Below are 24,296 nucleotides of genomic sequence, written 5' to 3'. Positions count from 1 at the left end.
GTCCTCTTCTGGCTGTGCCGGGTTGAGATTATAAGAGTAAATGGCCATTAAGGCCAGATTGTTCTTCAAGATGTTCAAACGTCCATAGATGACCAGCAGGGTCAATTAATAATCACAGTGGTTATAGAGGGTGCAACAGGTTAACACCTCAGGAGTAAATATCAGTTGGCTTTTTATAGCCGAGCATTCAGAGGTCGAGACAGCAGGTGCGGTAGAGAGAAAGAGAGAAAGGGAGAGTCAAAAACAGCAGGTCCAGGAAAGGTAACACGTCCAGTGAACAGGCCAGGGTTCCATAGCCACAGGCAGAACAATTGAAACTGGAGCAGCAGCACGACCAGGTGGACTGTGGGCAGCCAGGAGTCATCAGGCCAGGTAGTCCTGAGGTATGGTCCTAGGGCTCAGGTCCTCCGGGAAGGGAGGGAGGGAGAGAGAGAATTACAGGGAGCATACTTAAATTCACACAGGACACAAGATAAGACAGGATAATTACACCAGATATAACAGACTGACCCTAGCCCCCTGGCACATAGACTATTGCAGCATAGATACTGGAGGCTGAGAGGGGGAAGGGGGGAATTGTATAATAAAAATATTGTCACCCCAAAATATTGTTGTATAATTATAAATACAGTTATGAAGGTTTTATACACATTTTCTGTATAAATAGTCTCTAAAATATATGTAAACAGAACATACATGTCTAAAATGTTGCTTTCTTGGAAAGCTGTGAGTATTATTATATGACACAATATCAGTAGGCCTACTTGTTGCATTTACAATTTGTCTAAGTCCTATCAACTGATTTAGCTCAGTTGGTAGAGCATGGCCCTTGCAGCGTTCGATTCACAAGGGAGACCAGTACGAAATAAATTATTACAAATGTATACACTCACTACTGTAAGTAGTTCTGGACAAGAGCGTCTGCTAAATGACTAAAATGTAAACGTCATTTCAGCCAGTGTATGGCTGTGGATTGACTGCATTGTTTAAATGGAATGCTGGCATATTGGCAGTTAATAATAAAATAAAATAAATGGAATCATTCCTCTAAAACTTTCTGGCATTCCTCTAACAAACATACAGTGCAGATAAGCTTCAAATTCATTGTTTTACACAATATCTTATCACAGCACTGGCAACTCCCTTACCAAAATGGCTGACCTTACAGACCATCATAAGAAGGTTGATGGTGACGGGTGAGTCACGGATTTCCCAGCATGCACTGCAAATTGGTTCTTTTTTTTTTTATGGGAGGGATTCTCTAAGAGGCGTTGCCGCACTAGAAGCGAGTAGACTTTTTAACTCCACACCCAAGCAATATTTCATACAAACGCATTTGCAGGCACCTACAGTGAACTTCTTATCAATTTAGCCGGAATCTTTCATTATGGCAAACTACATTCATGTACCCGACGAGGCGCCCGCTGTACCCAAAATAGATGTCACATTAGACGAGAACGATTACAGATCTGGTGCATTGAGACTGATCAAGGAACTGAGACCGTTCTGGAAACCATCCGAGGTCAAAATGAAGGTATTACATTTGTCACATTCGACGTATTAATTTCTAATAAGTTTCTACGATTACCGTAGGTGACTAGACAGTCGTCATCGGTCACATACTGCCTACCAGGCAGCTATTACATTATTCTGAAACTGGAGGTGTTGCGCCTTTTTAAATAGAAGCTGCGTCAACTTGCTAGCTAGCAACAGTGTAGCATTCAAGCCAGCCGATTGACGGATGAATCGAGGCAGTGGAATTCATAGCTAGGCCTCTTGTTTGACGTAGTTTGCATGATCTAGTAAGATCAGTAACTCACTGTACGTTCTGTGTCACATCAAGAGATTGCAACAAAGTATCTTATCAAATTCAAGGATATTATAGGCGTCGTCATGCACATAAAACAGACAACTGGCCAGCTGAAGTAGTTGACAAGTAACTAGTTATGCATTTGATCTGGTGCCAATTTTCTTATGCCATTGTAATATTAACAGTGCCATTCTACGATGGCAAGACTAGGTACAACTTCCAGGAATCGATGATCATGAGTAGGGGGACTGTTTGCCAAGTACCTTAACTCCAACACGAAACTGAGCACAGACTAGCTCTCGAAAACCCTTCAGCCACATTACATTCGCCCACATTTGGCCTACGTGTAAACTACAATTCCGACGCGGTGTTTTAACGTTTAGAAACGTCAATAACCATCGGTTTCGAAACATACTGATATGACCCCTTGTCTTTCATGTCAGAGAGAAATAAACTTTAAAATAAAACAGATAGCTACTTACTGTAGCAGTTTTGCACAGATCCATTCGCTGCGTGCCGTGCATCCAGTTGACGAACTACACTTCCTCTCCTGTTAGTTTCCACACAGGTGTTCGAAGCACGCTAGATAACTAATTAGCACAGGTGGCGGCCTATGTCTTCCGTAAACAAGCGCTGTAACATGGAGATATGGCCGTGTGGACACATTAAACCTATAAAGATGTGTAGTAATTTTTCTCTACACTATACAGTGCATTCGGAAAGTATTCAGACCACTTGACTTTTTCCACGTTTTGTTACATTGCAGCCTGATTCTAAAATTGATTAAATTATATTTTTCCCTCATCAATCTACACACAATACCCCATAATGACAAAGCGAAAATAGGTTTGTAATTTTTTTTGCAAATGTATTAAAAATAAAAACCAGAAATACCGTATTTACATAAGTATTCAGACCCTTTGCTATGAGACTCGAAATTGAGCTCCGGTGCATCCTGTTTCCATTGATCATCCTTGAGATGTTTCTACAACTTGATTGGAGTCCACCTGTGGAAATGTCAATTGATTGGACATTATTTGGGAAGGCACACACATGTCTATGTAAGGTCCCACAGTTGAACGTGCATGTCAAGCCATGAGGTTGAAATAATTGTCCGTAGAGCTCTGAGACAGGATTGTGTCGCGGCACAGATCTGGGGAAGGGTACCAAAACATTTCAGCAGCATTGAAAGTCCCCAAGAACACAGTGGCCTCCATCATTCTTAAATGGAAGAAGTTTGGAACCACCAAGACTCTTCCTTGAGCTGGCCTCCCGGCCAAACTGAGCAATCAGGGGAGAAGGACCTTGTCAGGGAGGTGACCAAGAACCCGATGGTCACTCTGACAAGGCTCCAGAGTCCCTCTGTAGAGATGGTTGTCCTTCTGGAAGATTCTCCCATCTCTGCAGCACTCCACCAAACAGGCCTTTATGGTAGAGTGGCCAGACGGAAGCCACTCCTCAGTAAAAGGCACATGACAGCCCGCTTGGAGTTTGCCAAAAGGCACCTAAAGGACTCTCAAACCATGAGAAACGAGATTCTCTGGTCTGATGAAACCAAGATTGAACTCTTTAGCCTGAATGCCAAGCATCACTTCTGGAGGAAACCTGGCACCATCCCTACGGTGAAGCATGGTGGTGGCAGCATCATGCTGTGGGGATGTTTTTCAGCGGCAGGGACTGGGAGACTAGTCAGGATCCAAGGAAAGATGAACAGAGCAAAGTACAGAGAGATCCTTGATGAAAACCTGCTCCAGAGCGCTCTGGACCTCAGACTGGGGCAAAGGTTCACCTTCCAACAGGACAACGACCATAAGCACACAACCAAGACAATGCAGGAGTGGCTTCGGGACAAGTCTCTGAATGTCCTTGAGTGGCCCAGCCAGAGCCCGGACTTGAACCCGATCGAACATCTCTGGAGAGCCCTGAAAATAGCTGTTCAGCGACGCTCCCCTTCCAACCTGACAGAGCATGAGAGGATCTGCAGAGAAGAATGTGAGAAACTCCCCAAATACAGGTGTGCCAAGCTTGTAACGTCATACCCAAGAAGACTTGGTTGTAATCACTGCCAAAGGTGCTTCAACAAAGTACTGAGTAAAGGGTCAGAATACTTATGTAAATGTGATATTTCAGTTTTTTGTTTTGAATAAATGTGCATAAAAAATTAGCCTGTTTTTCCTTTGTCATTATGGGGTATTGTGTGTAGATTGATGGGGGAAAAAACAATTTAATCAGTTTTAGAATAAGTCTGTAACGTAACAATGTGGAAAAAGTTGAGGGGTCTGAATACTTTCCGAATTCACTTTACTTGCTTGTTTTGTCACAAACTGAAATTAAGTGAACTATTAGAATTTTAGCAGCCAGGAAATGGCGGAGAGAATTTCTGTATAGTTCACCTTTAAAGGAAAATGTCAATTTTTCCACTTCATATTCATCTCCAACCCCACCCCAACATCAACATAAATGTAAAAATATGATTTTAACCAATTATGAGTAGGCATTGTCTAGTAATTGGATGTCATTGGAAACACTTACATTCGTGTGTGTGTTTTTTTTCTTACTACAAAACGTAGAAATGCACCATTTTCACATATGTGGATGTTGGGGTGATGATGAATATGAACTTGAACATTTTAAAAATGTCTGTTTAAGTTTCACTTGAGGAACACTGCATTTGCATTCATTGCCACAACAGCGAATGTGCATGTGCCAATTGAATCTCAACAAGGGAAACAGTCGGTGGTTTTATTTTACTAATGTTTTATTAAAAAGTATGGATTTCAGCAAACTGAGAAAGGCACACATCAGAGGGCAAACATAGGTACACAGTAAGGGTTTAAGAGTTTAAATTGTTAAAGTATCGCCACATAGCGAGTCGGAGGTTCATTAAAAAAAAACTCTAGTCTGAGCTCAACTCCGTGGAGGAGTTGAGTTACTTGGCAAGGGGACCAGGGGAGGTTTGTAAAAGTCTGAATTTTTGCCTGGTTTGTTTTGTGCATAGTAACTGTTTTGGAGAGCTGTGGTCAGAAGGTAGGGGGTCCTCTGGAACTTTGAAACTCCCCCGGGGACATGTGCTAAGACTAATAATTCTTTTATTTATTGTTTTATCTTGAAGATATTATAATATCGTGTCATGAGGTCCTTGGCAATTCCTTGCCGAGTCACAAGGTGGTCCGAGTTTCTCCTGGGCTCTGTGGTTAAAGTTAGGCTAGTCTAAATGGTGAACACACTTTTGAGAATGAAAACATAGCTTAGATGGCAATTTGCATCAGGACATGGAATTTTCCATTAGTCATGTGGTTTGTTCCTGTCAACCCTTTACAAACCCACCACACAGGTTTACACCACCTAGCTCATGGAAACAAGTAGAACAAGTCTGTCATGTATGCTGATTGTAAAACCGAGGTGGTATGGTAAGACTTCGTGACCATACAGAAGTGGCACAATTGGGGCAATTTCAGTTTCCACCTCGTAAATAAAAACTGACGAACACCGAATGGGGGTGTGGTTTCTCTAGGGAAACACAGCTCTAGGGGGGTGTTGTGGGCAGGGTGGACACACACACACACACACACACACACAACCACCCTGACTATTTTCATTCACAAAGCAAGGACTCAGCACATGCCAGCCATTGCTCGTTCCTGCAAAATAAAATTCCAGACGTGCCTCTACGCTCATGGTCAATCCCTGATAGTGTATGCGATTAGGGGTGGAATGCCTGGCCCCACAGAAATGTTCCAGTTTTCATTGGGGATGAAAACAACCGTTGGGTTTAAACCCACCCAGGCAATTCCTATTTTCCATCAATGCATTCTGGGGTCCTTTTGTTTTTCCATCAGATCCGAAATCAATTGACAACCTATAAAAGGAACCATAGAATTCAGTCCCAGGATGAAAGTACACTACAGTAGGTGGCAGAATACTGTTCGTGGATGGTAGAGGTCCATTCTTATTTAGAAATGGCCTCATCCGTAGTATTAATAGACAGATAAGAAAGATCTAGCCTACCTGACAGGAAGTCTACTGTACCTGTAGTATATGCAACCTATAGTAAATATGCTATATAATAGAAGCCTATAGGGTACCTATAGCCATCACTGTTATGAAAACCAGCATGACTGGACATAAGCCTATAAATATCTGAGTAAATTGTCATTTTTATATATATATATATATATATATATATATATATATATATACTACTCAAAAAAATTAAGGGAACACTAAAATAACACATCCTAGATCTGAATGAATGAAATAATCTTATTAAATACTTTTTTCTTTACATAGTTGAATGTGCGGACAACAAAATCACACAAATTAGAAATGGAAATCAAATGTATCAACCCATGGAGGACTGGATTTGGAGTCACCCTCAAAATTAAAGTGGAAAACCACACTACAGGCTGATCCAACTTTGATGTAATGTCCTTAAAACAAGTCAAAATGAGGCTCAGTAGTGTGTGTGTGGCCTCCACGTGCCTGTATGACCTCCCTACAACGCCTGGGCATGCTCCTGATGAGGTGGCGGATGGTCTCCTGAGGGATCTCCTCCCAGACCTGGACTAAAGCATCCGCCAACTCCTGGACAGTCTGTGGTGCAACGTGGCGTTGGTGGATGGAGCGAGACATGATGTCCCAGATGTGCTCAATTGGATTCATGTCTGGGGAACGGGCGGGCCAGTCCATAGCATCAATGCCTTCCTCTTGCAGGAACTGCTGACACACTCCAGCCACATGAGGTCTAGCATTGTCTTACATTAGGAGGAACCCAGGGCCAACCGCACCAGCATATGGTCTCACAAGGGGTCTGAGGATCTCATCTCGGTACCTAATGGCAGTCAGGCTACCTCTGGCGAGCACATGGAGGGCTGTGCGGCCCCCCAAAGAAATGCCACCCACACCATGACTGACCCACCGCCAAACCGGTCATGCTGGAGGATGTTGCAGGCAGCAGAACATTCTCCACGGCGTCTCCAGACTCTGTCACGTCTGTCACATGCTCAGTGTGAACCTGTTTTCATCTGTGAAGAGCACAGGGCGCCAGTGGCGAATTTGCCAATCCTGGTGTTCTCTGGCAAATGCCAAACGTCCTGCACGGTGTTGGGCTGTAAGCACAACCCCCACCTGTGGACGTCGGGCCCTCATACCACCCTCATGGAGTCTGTTTCTGACCGTTTGAGCAGACACATGCACATTTGTGGCCTGCAGGGCTCTGGCAGTGCTCCTCCTGCTCCTCCTTGCACTGAGTGGCGCAGTGGTCTAAGGCGCCGCATCGCAGTGCTAACTGTGCCACTAGAGATCCTGGTTCGAATCCAGGCTCTGTCGCAGCCGGCCGCGACCGGGAGACTCATGGGCGGCGCACAATTGGCCCAGCGTCGTCCAGGGTAGGGGAGGGAATGGCCGGCAGGGATGTAGCTCAGTTGATAGAGCATGGCGTTTGCAACGCCAGGGTTGTGGGTTCGTTTCCCACGGGGGGCTAGTATAAAAAAAAAAATGTATTCACTAACTGTAAGTCGCTCTGGATAAGAGCGTCTGCTAAATGACTAAAAATGTAAAAAATTTAGCAGTCCTGCTGCTGGGTTGTTGCCCTCCTACGGCCTCCTCCACGTCTCCTGATGTACTGGCCTGTCTCCTGGTAGCACATCCATGCTCTGGACACTACGCTGACAGACACAGCAAACCTTCTTGCCACAGCTCGCATTGATGTGCCATCCTGGATGAGCTGCACTACCTGAGCCACTTGTGTGGGTTGTAGACTCCGTCTCATGCTACCACTAGAGTGAAAGCACCGCCAGCATTCAAAAGTGAACAAAACATCAGCCAGGAAGCATAGGAACTGAGAAGTGGTCTGTGGTCACCACCTGCAAAACCAGTCCGTTATTGGGGGTGTCTTGCTAATTGCCTATAATTTCCATCAGTTGTCTATTCCATTTGCACAACAGCATGTGACATTTATTGTCAATCAGTGTTGCTTCCTAAGTGGACAGTTTGATTTCACAGAAGTGTGATTGACTTGGAGTTACATTGTGTTGTTTAAGTGTTCCCTTTATTTCTTTGAGCAGTGTATATCACACACACACACTCTACCGGTCAAAAGAACACCTACTCATTCAAGGGTTTTTCTTTATTTTTACTATTTTCTACATTGTAGAATAATAGTGAAGACATCAAAACTATGAAATAACACATGGAATCATGTAGTAACCAAAAAAGTGTTAAACAAATCAAAATATTTTAATTTTGAGATTCTTCAAATAGCCACCCTTTGTCTTGATGACAGCTTTGCACACTCTTGGCATTCTCTCAAGCAGATTCATGAGGTAGTCACCTGGAATGCATTTCAATTAACAGGTGTGCCTTCTTAAAAGTTACGTTCTAAAACTTTTGACCGGTAGTATACATACATACATACATACATACATACATACATACATACAGTGCCTTCGGAAAGTATTCAGACCCCTTGACTTTTTCCACATTTTGTTACGTTACAGCCTTATTCTAAAATTGATTAAATTTTATTTTTTCCTCATATACACACACAATACCCCATAATGACAAAGCAAAAACAGGTTAAGAAATGTTTGTTAATTTATTGCAAATAAGAAACTGAAATATCACATTTACATAAGTATTCAGACCCTTTACTCAGTACTTTGTTGAAGCACCTTTGGCTGTGATTACAGCCTCAAGTCTTCTTGGGTATGACACTACAAGCTTGGCACACCTGTATTTGGGTAGTTCCTCCCATTCTTCTCTGCAGATCCTCTCAAGCTCTGTCATGTTGGATGGGGAGCAACGCTGCACAGCTATTTTCAGGTCTCTCCAGAGATGTTCGATCGGGCTCTGGCTGGGCCACTCAAGGACATTCAGAGACTTGTCCCGAAGCCACTCCTGCGTTGTCTTGCTGTTTGCTTAGGGTTGTTGTCCTGTTGGAAGGTGAACCTTCGCCCTAGTCTGAGGTCCTGAGCGCTCTGGAGCAGGTTTTTGTCAGGATCTCTCTGTACTTTGCTCCGTTAATCTTTCCCTAGATCCTGACTAGTCTCCCAGTCCCTGCCGTTGAAAAAGATCCCCACAGCATGATGCTGCCACCACCATGCTTCACCGTAGGGATGGTGCCAGGTTTCCTCCAGACATGACTCTTGACATTCAGGCCAAAGAGTTCAATCTTGGTTTCATCAGACCAGAGAATCTTGTTTCTCATGGTCTGAGAGTCCTTTCTGTGCCTTTTGGCAAACTCCAAGCGGGCTGTCATGTTCCTTTTACTGAGGAGTGGCTTCCATCTGGCCACTCTACCATAAATGCCTGATTGGTGGAGTGCTGCAGAGATGGTTGTCCTTCTGAAAGTTTCTCCTATCTCCACAGGGGAACTCTGGAGCTCTGTCAGAGTGACCCTGACCAAGGCCCTTCTCCCCCGAATGCTTAGTTTGGCTGGGCAGCCAGCTCTAGGAAGAGTCTTGGTGGTTCCAAACTTCTTCCATTTAAGAATGATGGAGGCCACTGTGTTCTTGGGGACCTTCAATGCTGCAGACATGTTTTGGTACCCTTCCACAGATCTGTGCCTCGACACAATCCTGTCTCAGAGCTCTACAGACAATTCCTTCGACCTCATGGCTTGGACCTCACCACAGGTGTGTGCCTTTCCAAAACCTGTCCAATCAATTGAATTTACCACAGGTGGACTCCAATCAAGTTCTAGAAACATCTCAAGGATGATCAATGGAAACAGGATGCACCTGAGCTCAATTTCAAGTCTCATAGCAATGGGTCTGAATGCTTATGTAAATAAGGTATTTCTGTTTTTTATTTTAAATAAATTTACAAACATTTCTAAAAACCTTGTTTTTTTTCTTCTAACCTGTTCTTTTTGTCATAATGGCGTATTGTGTGTAGATTGATGAGGAAAACAATGCATTTAATCCATTTGAGAATAAGGCTGTAACGTAACAAAATGTGGAAAAAGGGAAGGGGTCTAAATACTTTCTGAATGCACTATATTTATTTTATACTGAGGCATTGGATGTGATGATGATGCTGCCAAATTGCGATAATTTGTCTACTAATCATCTCTTTTTCTCTCTCGATCAGTTCTTCACAGATGGAATCACCAATAAGTTGCTGGGCTGCTACGTGGGCGGGGTCATGCAGGATGTGGTCCTGGTCCGTATCTATGGCAACAAGACAGAGCTGTTTGTGGACCGGGAGAACGAGGTGAAGAGTTTCAGGACGCTCCACGCACACCGCTGCGCCCCACGTCTCTACTGTACCTTCAACAACGGCCTCTGCTATGAGTTCCTACAGGGCCAGGCACTGGAACCTGAACACATCCGCAGCCTGCCCACGTCCAGGTACAGCTACGCATATAGTTATCCCACCGTGTCGAGTACAACTTGTAGAACCAAGAGCACCCTTAGTCTAAATCTTTGAGATAAACACACCCTCACCCATTGCCAACCCTGTCTACTCCCCCCTTTAGGTTTGGATAGAGAAAGCTGAAACTCTGAGCTGTCTTACCAGGCCCTAATCTTAGAAGAACTACTCCCACACTACACATATTACTTTATATAGACCATACCTTTTGAATTCATGTCACAACCCATTCTCAGGTGAAACCACAGTACACATGCACTTTACACATTCCACAGCCTTCGACATTGTCATGTAAGGTGTGTTGCGTCTGTGTACTTGTATATGGGGGTGTGTCGGTGAGTCAGTAAGGAAAGATAATGTGACTATTGTTCCCTTGGGGAACATTACTAGCAGTAGAAACACAGGACATAGATAGACAGTTACAGGTCAGGAGTTTGATTGAAAGCTGATCCTGGATCTATGGATACAGAACCATGCTTTAGCTAACCTGTTCTTTAGCTAAAGCCCAACCACTCCAGGGCTATGCATTCAGTTTACGTGTCCAATATCAGGGACACCGATGTACATAGACAAATATAGTCTCACCCTTAGGTGTAAACTCGCCTTAAACTCCATGAGATGAGTCTTGTGTTTTTCCTATGACCTGACATTCATTCAATTCTGGGATTCTTTACAAATATGGCCTCTAGTGTATAAGCCCATACTGAAGTAAGAGTTTTTTACAGTCTTGGCCTCTAGAATTTGGTCCCTCCTCTCAACTCCCTATCGCCAACTCACATCGCTTCCAACACCCTACAGGCTCATCGCGAGGCAGCTGGCTAAGTACCATGCCATCCATGCTCACAACGGATGGGTGCCCCAGTCAGACCTGTGGCTGACAATGGGCAAGTACTTCGCCCTGGTGCCCAAGTTCTTCCAAGACCCAGAGATGAACATGAGGTGAGTGGTGTAGATAAAGAAATGAACTGGGTCCCAATATCCAGACCTGCATGGTACGGAGTATGAAGGCCTGCGTTGGCGTGTTCATGCCATGCAAGCTGAATAGTTTGCTAGTTGAGATATTGGGACGTAGTCGAGGTCTAGATAGGAGGACTGAGTTATCTTAGTAGGGACAAATGAAATCTGTTGGAGGTTTCTCATCAATACCCTTTAAAGTTATTATTGGTGCTTGAATATTTTGCCTCCACCCATTGCCTACTTTATGACTCATTAACGGGGCCAGGAGTTTTTCCAGGTCTGGTTACATAGTAATGAGGAATAACTCTGGGGCTCTAGTCTGGAACATTCCATTAGGAAGCTCTTGAATGGAACACTAGAGATGTATGAGAGAGGCTTGTCCTGTGACCTCTGGCATGACTGAGCGATTGCACAGTGAATGTCTGGCATTCCTCACATAGCTTCACCAGGTGTGTTTACCTGAAGAGGACGAGCCCCTTGTCACTCAGACCTCACCCACTGTTCATGAGCAATATGTACTGTACAGTTTTAGTTTGGTATGTTGACTGTTTTAATAAAGTCATGTGGATTTGAGATTATGCACTACGTTTGGAGTTGAAAGCCTTTACAAGACTCCTTTATGCAGTCGTAGTTTATTGATCTGAGATTAGGTGTTGATGAGTTTACTCTTGGGTGATGTCAGTTTTCTAGTAGATTCCAACCCTCTCCTTTTATTGATCCGAGATGGCACAATAATACTGTACCTCTGAGATTGCGCAACACCTCTACTACTTTCCCTGTGTACTTCTGTAATGTGTAATCTCTCTCTGTCTCTTGCTCTCTTTCTTTCTTTCTTTCTCTCTCTCTCCCTCCATCCCCAGGTTAAACAGTGAGGTGCCTAGTCGAAGGCGACTGAGAGAGGAGATGGTGTGGATGCAGCAGAGTCTGTCTGTGCTGGGCTCTCCTGTAGTCCTCTGCCACAATGACCTGCTGTGTAAGAACATAATCTATAATCAGCAAGGAGGTGAGTCCCACCCTGCACTCCCAAACATACTGCACCTAGCCACTATTGCACTGTCCGCCACTACCAGTCACAGGTAGGCCTGATTTCATATACTGCACCAGAGTTTGGGGTCAATTCCATTTAAATTCAGTCCATTCAGGAAGTCGACTGAAATTCCAATTCTGATTTTCCACATTGAAGAGAAATTAGGGGAATTGGAAATGGAATTTCTAGTTTAGTTCTGAAGTTAAAATAGAATTGAGGCACTGCACTACTGCTCTGCATGGCATTCTCCCAGTCACAAGCCACAAACCACAGGAAGGACTGACCATAGTGTTCAGTAGGTAAATAATTAGAGAGAACATTCTGAAACAGAAGGTATGAAATACCCAAACTTGTTAAATTGTCTTATTTTGCTTTCTGTGTCAGTGTTTTCTCCTGTTTTGCTCAACGAAACAGGGCCATGGCTTTAGTGCACCTTGTTTAGCCAACAACCATCACAGAGCCAACAGGCTTTGCCCATCATGTCATGCTAGCTAAGGGTGGGAAGGGAGGGTGCTCCGTAGTCCATTTACATTTTCATCAATATGTATTTATTTGTGGTTCTTTGGGAATGCTATTTTGTTTGTGTTGTGAATGCCTTTGGTACTAACGGCCGCCCGTGTACAAAGAGGATGCACGTAGAAATGGTCACTCAGACCAGACTAGACCCGCCAGGTGGCCAATGGTTGCAGAGGGAATGGTGGGTGTTTTTACCTGAGGGTGGAGGAGGAGAGCATTCTTACCTGAGGCTAAGGTGAGGGAGGGGGAGAGGGATTCAGCTGATTTATACCTGAGAAAAACATGGGAATGAGGGAGAGCGCTGTCTACCCCTTCGCTGATCTGTTCGGCGAGGGGCGGGGTGATCTCACAGCTCCTTGTGTCCAGCTTTTCTCTCCTAGGAGTGACAGGCGGGAGCGGCTGGCCAGCCAGAGGGAGTGCTGACAGACCCAGTTCAGAACACACCACTGTTCTACGCCTCAGCTCAGAGCAGCAGTAGGCGCTAACACACTCTCCTTTCACTCAGACAGTGACTGACCGCTCTGTGTTAGCTAGCTCACTGCACCATTTGCTCTTATTACTTTCACTCAGTGACTGATGGCTCTTGCAGTGCTAGCTCTTTACCATACTGTTATCCAACCCAGTGCTAGACCACACCTAGCTTATATGCTTACTTGGTGACAGGATAGCTCTTGTCTGTTTTATAAGAGGGAGAAGAAGGAAGCCTCAAGCTTCAGCAATAACAAAAAATCATCACCGAAAACAGAACTACAGTTAAAGTGTAGGGAGATCAAATATAGCTCTTTTAACCACAATAGTCTCTCAGTGACAGTTCCATTACTGTCTCTGTGAGAGCAGAGGGAAGCCTCTTCCTTCCTTCCTTCCAACAATAACAAAACCTGAAACTGACTAAAGTGAAAGGTTAGGGAAACTTTAAACTTATTGTAACTTCCCCTTATTTAAGATGATGTTTAAAAGAGTCATTTCAGTTCACCCAATAAGAGAGCAGGGTTGTTTGTCTCATTCAGCTGAACTGTCCTCCCTTTTTTTCCCCAAGGCCTCATCCCTCTGTTTATCTTTCTGCTCTGTCAAGTCAGGTGATGAAGGGAGGGAGAGAAGTAGTCAAATTCTGCCCCAAGTCTATGAGTGTCAAACCTGTGTTGCTTAGATTACAACAGGAAGCCATTCAATTATCTCATTTGCATAGGATCAGGGAGGTGTCGTGCCATTGGGTCCCATGTGGACCAATCAGAGTGCAGCTTTGAAGGGGCCTGTTGCGAAAAGGGGTGGGAAGTGTGAGACCAAAGGAGAGGAGAGAGTTGGCAGTGGCAGTTTCTGCAGTTTGTGTGACTGTGGTTGTGTGTGAATATGTGTGAGAGAGTGTGTGTCTGTGTCTGTGTCTGTGTGTGTGTGTGATGGATGTGAGTTTGCCCAAACCTTTTCGTCTGCTGTACAGGGCTACTAGCCACTGACTGGAGGTGTTCTGTTGTGTCCCGCTAGAACCGCACGGCGTCCGGTAACCATCTCACGTGTCTTTACTAAGTCAACCCCAGAAACACACACCAAAACACTCACACACACACTGTATGTGAAACTGTACTGTGACAAACACACATCATTTGGAATTTAGGGTGCTTCAACAAGCACTCTTGAATATGACCTGCATAGTAAATCAAATGATAAAGACCCTAAAGCATTTGAATGGGTTTTTTTTTTTTGTCAGGGAGAGCGCTAAAACAGCTCTTGTAGTTAGATTTGGGGGTAAGGCTTTGCATGTTGATGTCACCTCATGCAGTACTGTTTCTTCACTAGAGGGCAGTGTTGCATCTCTTTACCTCCAACGCCACATTCCTTCTGCATGGTCCCTCTTTTTCCATCTTTCCACCACAATCTCTTTCTCAACACATTACCTTTCACCCAATCAATTCCACTGCAAGTTCCACAACTGCATGTGAACCAAACTAACCAAATATAAACTTGCCGTGGAAAGTAATATAGACGTTCTTACTTTTTTAAATTACACATTTTGACTTCTCTTTCATATTCCTCTGTATTTAATTAATTACAACATATCTCACTAACCAAACAACAACAAAAACTAAACATGTAAAAACGACACAACATTATTCCTCTGTATATAATAGTGTCTGTGTAAGCTAATTTGTTTGTGAAGCCAATCAGGTGATTTCCTGGAAGAAGTTGATAATGGACTACTGTTTGTCTATGGAATTGGATAATCCAATCCATTTTCCAATCACATGACTGGCTCCTGTAGCTTATATTGGGATTGGGATCACCCCACTCTTATATAATGGCAGAAAACATGGAAGTCAAACCGAGAAGAAGAACATAAAATCAATCTCTTTGAAAATATCCGTTCTCAACTTTTTCCAGAGCACTTTCAAATTCAAACTGGTTGAAAGCTGGTCCTAGATCTAAATGTAATTTTTTTAGCCAACTCCTCTAACTCGTCTGACTGTTATATAACATGACAACCACTGTCATGACAACGCTATACAGAGGAATCGGCTAAAGCACATACACCTGTTTGGGACCAGGCGAACTGCATGTCTGAATCAATTAGGCCTATATGTCTGTCTATCTCTATCAACTTTGCATGTCTGTCTATCTGTATCAACTTTCTTGTCTTCATTTTCTCGAAACATTCTCATCTGTGCCTCACTTCCCTTCAAAATGCAAACTCTTACTCCTCAACCCCAGAGGCCTACAGTATTTATAGTAGGCTGTCAGTCAGGCATCAGAACCACTTAGACTAGAGACAGGGATGATAATGGGTTAATAATGCACAGCTTTATCATTTATAATGTGACTGGTCTCTGTCCTGTTCTAAACAAACCTTCCTCTCTGCTCCTTTCAGAAAATGTAAAGTTCATTGACTACGAATACGCTGGGTACAATTACCAAGCCTATGACATTGGGAACCACTTCAATGAATTTGCAGGTAAGAGAGTGTGTGTTTTGGGTCACGTTGCCAAGTGCGAATGGTCATTGGTCATTTTACTAAGTGCTGCGTGTATGTGTTGTGGTCCCCTGTAGCTCACTTGGTAGAGTATGTCGCTTGCAATGCCAGGATAGTTGGTTCAATTCCCAGGACGAAAAATGTATGCACGCATGACTGCTTTGGATACAAGCATCTGCTAAATGACATATTATATTATGGTCATTGTGTTAAGCGTGTGTTTGGTCATTGTACTAAGCATATCTGTGTTTAACCTTTTACTTAGCATGTGTATGTGTGTCCTGTTAGGTCTGAATGAGGTGGACTACAGCCACTACCCAGAGCGGAGCTTGCAGCTGCAGTGGCTGCGCTCGTACCTGGAGGCCTATAAGGAACACAAAGGTCAAGGGTCAGAGGTTACTGAGACAGAGGTGGAGGTGCTCTATGTACAGGTCAACCGCTTCTCCCTGGTGAGTTCATTCTCCTTTCTTTTTTTTTTGTAGTTAATTTGTAGTTTACGCCCAAGACAAAGTTGTCACATTTTTATTTGAGCTTTGTTTACAAGATTAAGTATACAAGATTAAGTATTAGACCGATGTTCAGTGAGACTTTGAGACAGGGAAATCAGTCAGTAGTGTTCCTAGGTAAAGTTGAAAGGCTCTTTTGAGGCTTTTCACAAGGAGATCTTCAATGCCAGTCATCTGTCTGTTTGAATGTTCTCAGTTCATCATCTTCAACTCACCTTTCTTCATCCCCTCTGCTCTTTTCCGCTCACTTCTTTCAGAGAAACAACAAAATGTACCCAAAACAAATCAATTGCACAAGAATGTGTGTTGTTCGGGTGAATCGCTGAAGGTTAATTGGTTGGTCCTTTAATCAATAGTTAGGGCAGTGTAGTCTTGTGTTGAACTGTCAACCGGTACCTAGCAGAAATGGTTGTTTCCCTGAACACATAGACACATCTAGAAGGTATGTCCCCTGGGAATCCAAAGGCAGAGGAGTACTTTGAAATAAACACTTAGTAGACCTGCAAATGAGACAAACAAAGCAGGAGAAATAGCTTTGTAAATATTTCTAATTGACCGTCTGACTGTTTGCTGTTCAACAGAAGTGCAGTCATGGTAATTCATCAGAGTACTTTACACTACAGTTTAGCTGAAGAAAGTTCCAAAGCATTTGAATAGCAATAGAAGCGTAACACTGCTTTCAAAGATCAAAGGATGGACCATATTCAACTCATTTATACAATGTCACATAGTGAGAAGTGACCTTGCAAACCTATTGAAAACGAATGAGAAGAGTTATGCCTTGTTATAGACAATAAGAGTCCCTGGGGGTATATTAGCCATGCATTAGCTATACATAGGGGTATGTTCTGCTAATCCATAGGTTAAACATGGCAACAGAAGCTTGCTGTACCTGTTTTGAAGTAGGGAGACTCTATATAGCAGCCTCCTTGGAAATTTCCAGGACAATCTAGAATTCTCATTTTGTACAGTCAACCGTAGCACCCAACAATCCCAACACCACCTGAGACTCGCCCTACCTCCTCCTTTGGTAACTACACTCACGTGTGTTTACTGTAGATAGAAGTGGTAGCCTTGGATTTGGTCTGTTTCCGCTGTGGACAACTCCTTTGTTGGTTGTTACTATGGGCTTTGTCATGTTTGGCGTGACAATGGTGTTGGTTAAAGACTTCCATTCCGGTCAGGACTATGAACACTGACCCACATTCAATAATATGACTATCCCCCATTTCTTTCTCTCTCCCTATCTCCTTCTCCCTCTCTCCAGGCATCTCATTTCTTCTGGGGCCTGTGGGCTCTGATTCAGGCAGAGTTTTCCACCATTGATTTTGACTTCCTGGGGTAAGTGGCTTCAAAAATATAGGTTTTATCCAGAGACAAGTCGAGAGTTTGGTACTATAAAGTTATATCTGCAAAAAGATGATTCTGAGATAATTGGCTTTAGAGTTCCGATCCCTCATTGGTGTGAATGGTGTCAGCAATTTGTATATTGTAATCTTTTCAGCTTAACAACATGAATTGGGGTATTTAGAGTGCCATATAGGTAGAGAACATTGAACAAAACAAGACTTTGTCAGTAACTCAAATGTTTTTATATTATATACTTTTTCTCCCCAATTTCGAACTTGTCTCTTCGCTGCAACTCCCCAACGGGCTCGGGAGGCAAAGGTCGAGTCATGCGTCCTCTGAAACATGACACGTCATACCGCGCTTCTTAACACCTGCCCGCTTAACCTGGAAGCCAGCCGCACCAATGTGTCGGAGGAAACACCATTCAACTGATGATAGAGGTCAGCCTGCAGGCGCCCGGCCCGCCACAAGGAGACGCTAGAGCGTGATAAGCCGAGTAAAGCCCCCCCCAGCCAAACCCTCTCCTAACCCAGACGACACTGGGCCAATTGTGTGCTGCCCTATGGGACTCCCAATCACGGCCGGTTGTGACACAGTCCAGGATCGAACCCGGGTCTGTAGTGACGCCTCTAGAACTGCGATGCAGTGCCTTAGACCGCTACGCCATTTGGGAGGCCCAAGTAACTCAATTTTGACAAAAATGCAGATAGAACCTTATAGTCCCAAGCTCTCGAAGACATGACATTACAGCCATAGCAGATATAACATATTTATAGTTTCTGTAATAATGTAAATTGTTGAGTACTTTGTGTCACTCTGAAGGCCTACTTATGAGCTATTGATATTATGCCCTGACACCGCATCTTGCTTTCTTATTATGTATTGTCACTGACTTGATATCTTGTTACTAAAGTTGACGTACATTTGCTCACTCGTTTCAGATACGCAGTCCTTCGCTTCAGCCAGTACTTCAAGATGAAGCCAGAGGTTGCAGCACTGAACTTTCCAGAATAAAAGTCCTCCTCCCTACCTGGTCCTCATGTCCACCGTAGAGTGCCCTCTAGGGGGTGTCGGAAAGAAGACCTGGAGAGAGCCCAGCCCACACTTCCTGTGGATTTCATTCGGCACTCACAAGAGACTCATAGAACCCTATGGGAACTTATAGAACCCTTTTGAGAACTCATAGCTGTTAGAAACCATGATTCGCCATCCATTAACACTCCACAGGGCCAAATCCATAGAGTCACTGCTACAGACAGTTCCCAACCTAGCTCTCTATAGAAGCCTAGAACCATGCACTTCTTCATAAAGACTAAAGTCTTTAAGACCCAGTCCTCCAAAATGTCCAAATATGCAAGAAAAAATGAAGAAATCTATCATGGCTATTTTTGTTAAGAACAACCAAATGAAAACAGTGCCATGTAAAATATGGTGAATTCAGTGTGAAATTCCAGTAGCATCTCTCACCCCAGTCTGTGCCCGCCCATAGGGGTAGCTCACAACAGGGGCGACCTGGACCAACTCTGTAACTTGTCTCCTGTGTTGTGCTGCTGACTGACTGAATATTAGTGTGTGTGGGCTCACTCAGAGCCATTCATATTGGATATATACATCTCTTGTCTGGGCTCACTGGTCCACTGATTATTTAGTCACCAGTATATCTGTTGGTTTAATGGTAGGCTATATAATAAGTTACCAATATGTGTTGGTGCACTTGTGGTAGTCACCAATATATATTTGTTGGTCGATTGGTTAGATTACTTAGGTAGTGTCTCCTAGGTAATTCATTCTGTTCCCCTGTGTGAAACTACGTCCACTTCCCTAGCGTAACTAGGCTGTAGTTTGATTCATGGGAAAGGTGTCATCATGACGACGGCCAGAACTATTTCCTGACCATTTTCTGGAAAAACTCTGACCAGGAGAAACTCTGGGCCTGGGGCCTTGTGGTCAGGAAACCCTCCAAGCCCTAGTCATGACAGCGCTATGTTCACTGTATAAAGTTTTATCATGTAACCTCATGGGGCAATTGCATTTGGCTAGACTCGACCTAGTCCTGGACTAAAATACAGGCACTTTCAATGGAGAGTTGATGTTCAATGGAGTTACCATTGAAAGTCATTTTTAGTCAAGAAGTATAGGCTTAAGCTGGTTTAGTGTTGCCTGGATACCCATCCACATCGCTCCGGCCAACTGACGTTTCTTCTCAATGATGAGTCTGGATTTGCCTCCCTCGCTGATGATTTCTAGAATGCGAACACATTCTGACCGATCTGATTGGTCCCAGAAACTGATGGGTTGGGCCAGAGCCGGCCTACATGGATGACGTTATCAACTTTGAAACTCTGGTTAGATTTTTTTTTTATACTATCCAATCGCTGATTAATTTGTTTTGTAAAACGCCCCTCATTTTGAAGTCACACAAACAACTTCTAGAATGGCAGTTTCAGACTGAATGTATGTAGCGATTGCTAGAGCAGCGTAATTACATTCAGGGTGAGTTGTCTGACAAGGTTTAGTGCACCTGCCAGTGAGACAACTGAGAGTAAGACCGATGATTGGAGGACCAACGGCTTTGGTAGTGAGTGTCTTTGAAAGACTTCTCTTTATCTGAAAGAGTCTCTCTGTAACAGTATAGTTCTTCATCTGTTTATAAAGTATGCGCTGCTTGGTTCCATGTTCTTTACGACAAAAAGTTCATCTAATAGGTCAAAACCAACCTACACCAAAGTGCTGATATTTTTTGCTCGTACATAATTGCACATTGTATTTTTCAGTTTAGAAATAATAATATTGATGTATAATATTTACTTTTTAAAAAGTGCAGTTTTTATACCTATTTAAGTGATGAACTGTTTTCTGACTGGGAGGTCTTGGAGAGTATGTTAGGAGTGTGTTTAAAACAGCTTCAACGTTAGTCAGGGCTGGTCTGTGCGGTCACTGTACAGACGCCTGGATGAAGAGACCACTTGATAGGCTGCTGAAATGGCACCATATTCCCTACATAGTGCACTACTTTATAGGGCTCTGGTCAAAAATAGTCCAGTGTACAGAGAATAGGGTGCCATTTCAGATGCAGCCATAGACTGTATTTTCCATTCATACTCCACACCCCCATGCCCAACGGTATCAGTCTGCAGACTTGCAGCTGGGTCCTATGGGGTGCTAGCACCTTTTGAGAACCGTATTTCAGGAACCGGCTGCGAGTCTGCAGACCGACACCTCTCCCCATACCCTACTGTTGCTCCTGACCTGTGTAGGCATCTGCATGTTAACTTAACCCCATCTACTGTAGCAAAGAAACAACAAACTGGGAAGTCAGCCAGGGACTACGGTATATGCCTGTCTTAACTCCGTTCGCTTTTTGTTTTGAGCTTGCCTTTCTTTTGATGTGGTTTTATTTAATGGTAATCAACATGTCTGGGTCTATGACTGCAATGTCTGAGCTGGTAGGTCTATCTTCCTTTCCTGGGAAATGGAGGACGGGTAAGAAATCGGTTGTTGTTGATCAGATCCTAACTTGAGAGATGTTGCGCACTAAGTTACTCAAGTTTTGTGAAAGTTCTCTTGACATCAGTGCATGGATTTATGAAATGGTTTGTCTGAAGTTATGGTTGCGTCCTTTAGAATCATGAATTATGTTTGTGTGGTGTTCTCTTTTCTGCTGACCATGTCATGTTTTTAACCACACAGGGTCCACAAATAGTACTGACATACTGTCAAATTGTACAGCTGTAGCGTACATGTGTCCGCTATGTTAAAAAGGAATTATGAAAACACTCTGTAACGCAAGTCTGTTTCCCTGTTGAGTTTCATTCTAAAATTAACACAAGACCACTGTAAAAAGCGACAACACTTTCAGCTTACTCGATACTGGTCTGCTTCTCTAAAACGTGTATAAATGCGCTTTATTTCTTCTCTGACATTTGTAGCATATGTGTATATGTACATTTCAAAATCAAATGTATTATCTTTGCTTGAACTGTCAAATGTGAATGACTGTACATAGAGGCAGTTTTTTTTCTAAACATTGCTCTAACATCAAAAAGTAGTCTTTGTTTAACTGTGAAATCTAACTTTTGAATACTGTACACAAGTTTATTGAAAGGAGATTAAAGTCTATTACCCAATCCTGTTTCTTTTTTTAAATGCCCCTCTGTTAATATTCCTTCTGTATTTCTCGAGGGATCAGTCTGTTTGATTTTGATTGACATTACTCCGAGCCAGAAGTATTTACCTGTTAACCACAGATCTACCACGAGGTTACCAGGAGATGGCGCCAAACATATGATCAAATGAAAGGCCGAGCGTTGTTGCGCTGTACAGGGAACTGCCAAAAGAAAGGAAACACTTGAGTAAATGAGGGATCTAAAGTGTGGCTCAGTTGGAAGAGCATGGTGCTTGCAGCGCCAGGGTTGTGTGTTCTGTTCCCATGGGGACCAGTATGAAAAATGGATGCACTCGCTACTGTAAGTCTCTCTGGATAAGAGTCTGCTCAATTGCAGTGTATGTAGAAAGCAGGTGCTTCCACACAGGTGTGGTTCCTGAGTTAATTAAGCAATTAACATCCCATCATGTTTAAAAATGCCCAGTTGACCATTATTTTGGCTAAAAGAGGGGTCTCAAAGGAGCATAGGGGATTGCGTGTGTGTGACCAGATCTCAACCCAATTGGGAGATTCTGGACCTGCGCCTGAGACAATTTTCCACCACCAACAAAACACCAAATGGAATTTCTTGTGGAAGAATGTTGCATCCCTCCAACACTTGTAGAATCTCTGCCAAGGCGCATTGAAGCTGTTCTGGCAACTCCCTATTAAGACACTTTGTTGGTGTTTCCTTTATTTTTTGCAGTTACTTGTATTTAGTTGCTCTGTACAAATGGATGGTGCTCCTTTGAATGAACAATCCATAATGTGAGTTTGTGTACATGGTCCTTCTCTGGCGATTTTAGCAAACTCCCCCCAAAATGTGTTTATGCATGCCAGTAAAGCCACAAACCCAAAACAATACACTAATTGCACTATACCGGTGACAAACAGTGCCCACAAACTGTTTGGGCCTACATAAAGCAGTCCCAACAGCAGAACTTTATTTTCAACACCATTGAGTGAATCCTTACCACTGCTACACCTGGCTATCAGCGGAGCCTTGTCTGGCAGCGAAACAGTTAATTCAGCCTCATTTACTGCCTTTAAAAAAACCCATAGCTGATATGGCTGACTTGCTTAAACAAATGTGGTTTCTACTGACAATTGAGATGTACAAACTACGGCATAAGGGGACGACGAGCATATAAGAGGCAATCCGTAATTTCAATTAAGACATTAATGAGCGAGCTAGTGCGGACGTAGTCAATATAACTATTTGTTCAGCACTTTTGAAATGTACACTGACAGAATTCAGAACATCGGCCGTTCTTACAGTGTTCTCCCTGTACACCAAGTCAGAACCGTAGGATAAATAAAGAGGGCATATAAGCAGACAATGAAAGCTCTTACAGTATTTGATGCTTACGTTTCTCTAAAACGGGCTATGTGTACCACCAAGTCAGAACAGTAGGCTAAGTTATGAGGGGGAAAGGGACCAAATTATTAGGGTGAGGCACATGGGCTACTAATAGCTAACTACACAACATACACTTAGTATTACTTTCTTAGCTACAGTATACAGTGCATTCGGAAAGTATTCAGACCCCTTGACTTTTTCCACATTGTGTTACGTTACAGACTTAATCTAAAACGAATTATATAGTTTTTTCCCCTCATCCATTTACATAAGTATTCAGACCCTTTGCTATGAGACTCGAAATCGAGCTCAGGTGCATCCTGTTTCCATTGATCATCCTTGAGATGTTTCTACAACTTGATTGGAGTCCACCTGTGGTAAATTCAATTGATTGGACATGATTTGGAAAGGCACACACCTGTCTATATAAGGTCACACACTTGACAGTGCATGTCAGAGCAAAACACAAGCAATGAGATCAAAGGAATTGTCCATGGAGCTCCGAGACAGGATTGTGTCGAGGCACAGATCTGGGGAAGGGTACCGAAAAATGTCTGCCACATTGAAGGTCCCCAAGAACACAGTGGCCTCCATCATTCTTAAATGGAAGAAGTTTGGAACCACCAAGACTCTTCCTAGAGCTGGCCGCCCGGCCAAACTAAGCAATTGGGGAAGAAGGGCCTTGGTCAGGGAGGTGACCAAGAACCCAATGGTCACTCTGACAGAGCTCCAGAGTTCCTCTGTGGAAATGGGAGAACCTTCCAGAAGGGCAACCCTCTCAGCAACACTCCATCAATCAGGCCTTTATGGTAGAGTGGCCAGATGGAAGCCACTCCTCGGTAAAAGGCACATGACAACCTGTTTGGAGTTTGCCAAAAGGCACCTAAAGTACTCAGACCATGAGAAACAAGATTCTCTGGTCTGATGAAACCAAGATTGAACTCTTTGGCCTGAATGTCAAGTGTCATGTCTGGAGAAAACCTGGCACCATCCCTACGGTAAAGCATGGTGGTGGCAGCATCATGCTGTGGGGGATGTTTTTCAGCTGCAGGGACTGGGAGACTAGTCAGGATCGAAGGAAAGATGAACGAAGCAAAGTACAGAGAGATCCTCTATGAAAACCTGCTCCAGAGCGCTCAGGACCTCAGACTAGGGCGAAAGTTCACCTTCCAACAGGACAACAACCCTAACCACACAGCCAAGACAACGCAGGAGTGGCTTCGGGACAAGTCTCTGAATGTCCTTGAGTGGCCCAGCCAGAGCCCGGACTTGAACCCGATCGAACATCTCTGGG

General features: G+C 43.6%; 1 protein-coding gene across 1 annotated transcript; it reads left to right on the top strand.

Annotated features, from left to right (window-relative positions):
- Nucleotides 1–1,255: 1,255 nt before the first annotated feature.
- LOC121543629 (ethanolamine kinase 1) lies at nucleotides 1,256–21,625 on the top strand. Its single transcript, XM_041853649.1, has 8 exons — nucleotides 1,256–1,534; nucleotides 9,902–10,161; nucleotides 10,982–11,122; nucleotides 12,001–12,143; nucleotides 15,541–15,624; nucleotides 15,931–16,091; nucleotides 17,416–17,489; nucleotides 18,440–21,625. The coding sequence occupies exons 1-8, from the start codon at nucleotides 1,388–1,390 to the stop codon at nucleotides 18,510–18,512; spliced, it is 1,083 nt and encodes a 360-aa protein (XP_041709583.1). The 5' UTR covers nucleotides 1,256–1,387; the 3' UTR covers nucleotides 18,513–21,625.
- Nucleotides 21,626–24,296: the final 2,671 nt, after the last annotated feature.

The sequence above is a fragment of the Coregonus clupeaformis genome, chromosome 28 (genome assembly GCF_020615455.1).
Source record: "Coregonus clupeaformis isolate EN_2021a chromosome 28, ASM2061545v1, whole genome shotgun sequence".
NCBI classification, from domain to species: domain Eukaryota; kingdom Metazoa; phylum Chordata; class Actinopteri; order Salmoniformes; family Salmonidae; genus Coregonus; species Coregonus clupeaformis.
Note: the sequence above shows the minus strand (reverse complement) of the source record. Positions and strands in the feature narration are given on the sequence as shown.

Coding starts and splice junctions, on each gene's coding strand:
- LOC121543629 (XM_041853649.1), top strand. CDS start 1,388: ATGGCAAACTACATTCATGTACCCGACGAGGCGCCCGCTGTACCCAAA. Junction 1,535..9,901: donor CATCCGAGGTCAAAATGAAG/GTATTACATTTG, acceptor TCTCTCGATCAG/TTCTTCACAGATGGAATCAC. Junction 16,092..17,415: donor AGGTCAACCGCTTCTCCCTG/GTGAGTTCATTC, acceptor CCCTCTCTCCAG/GCATCTCATTTCTTCTGGGG.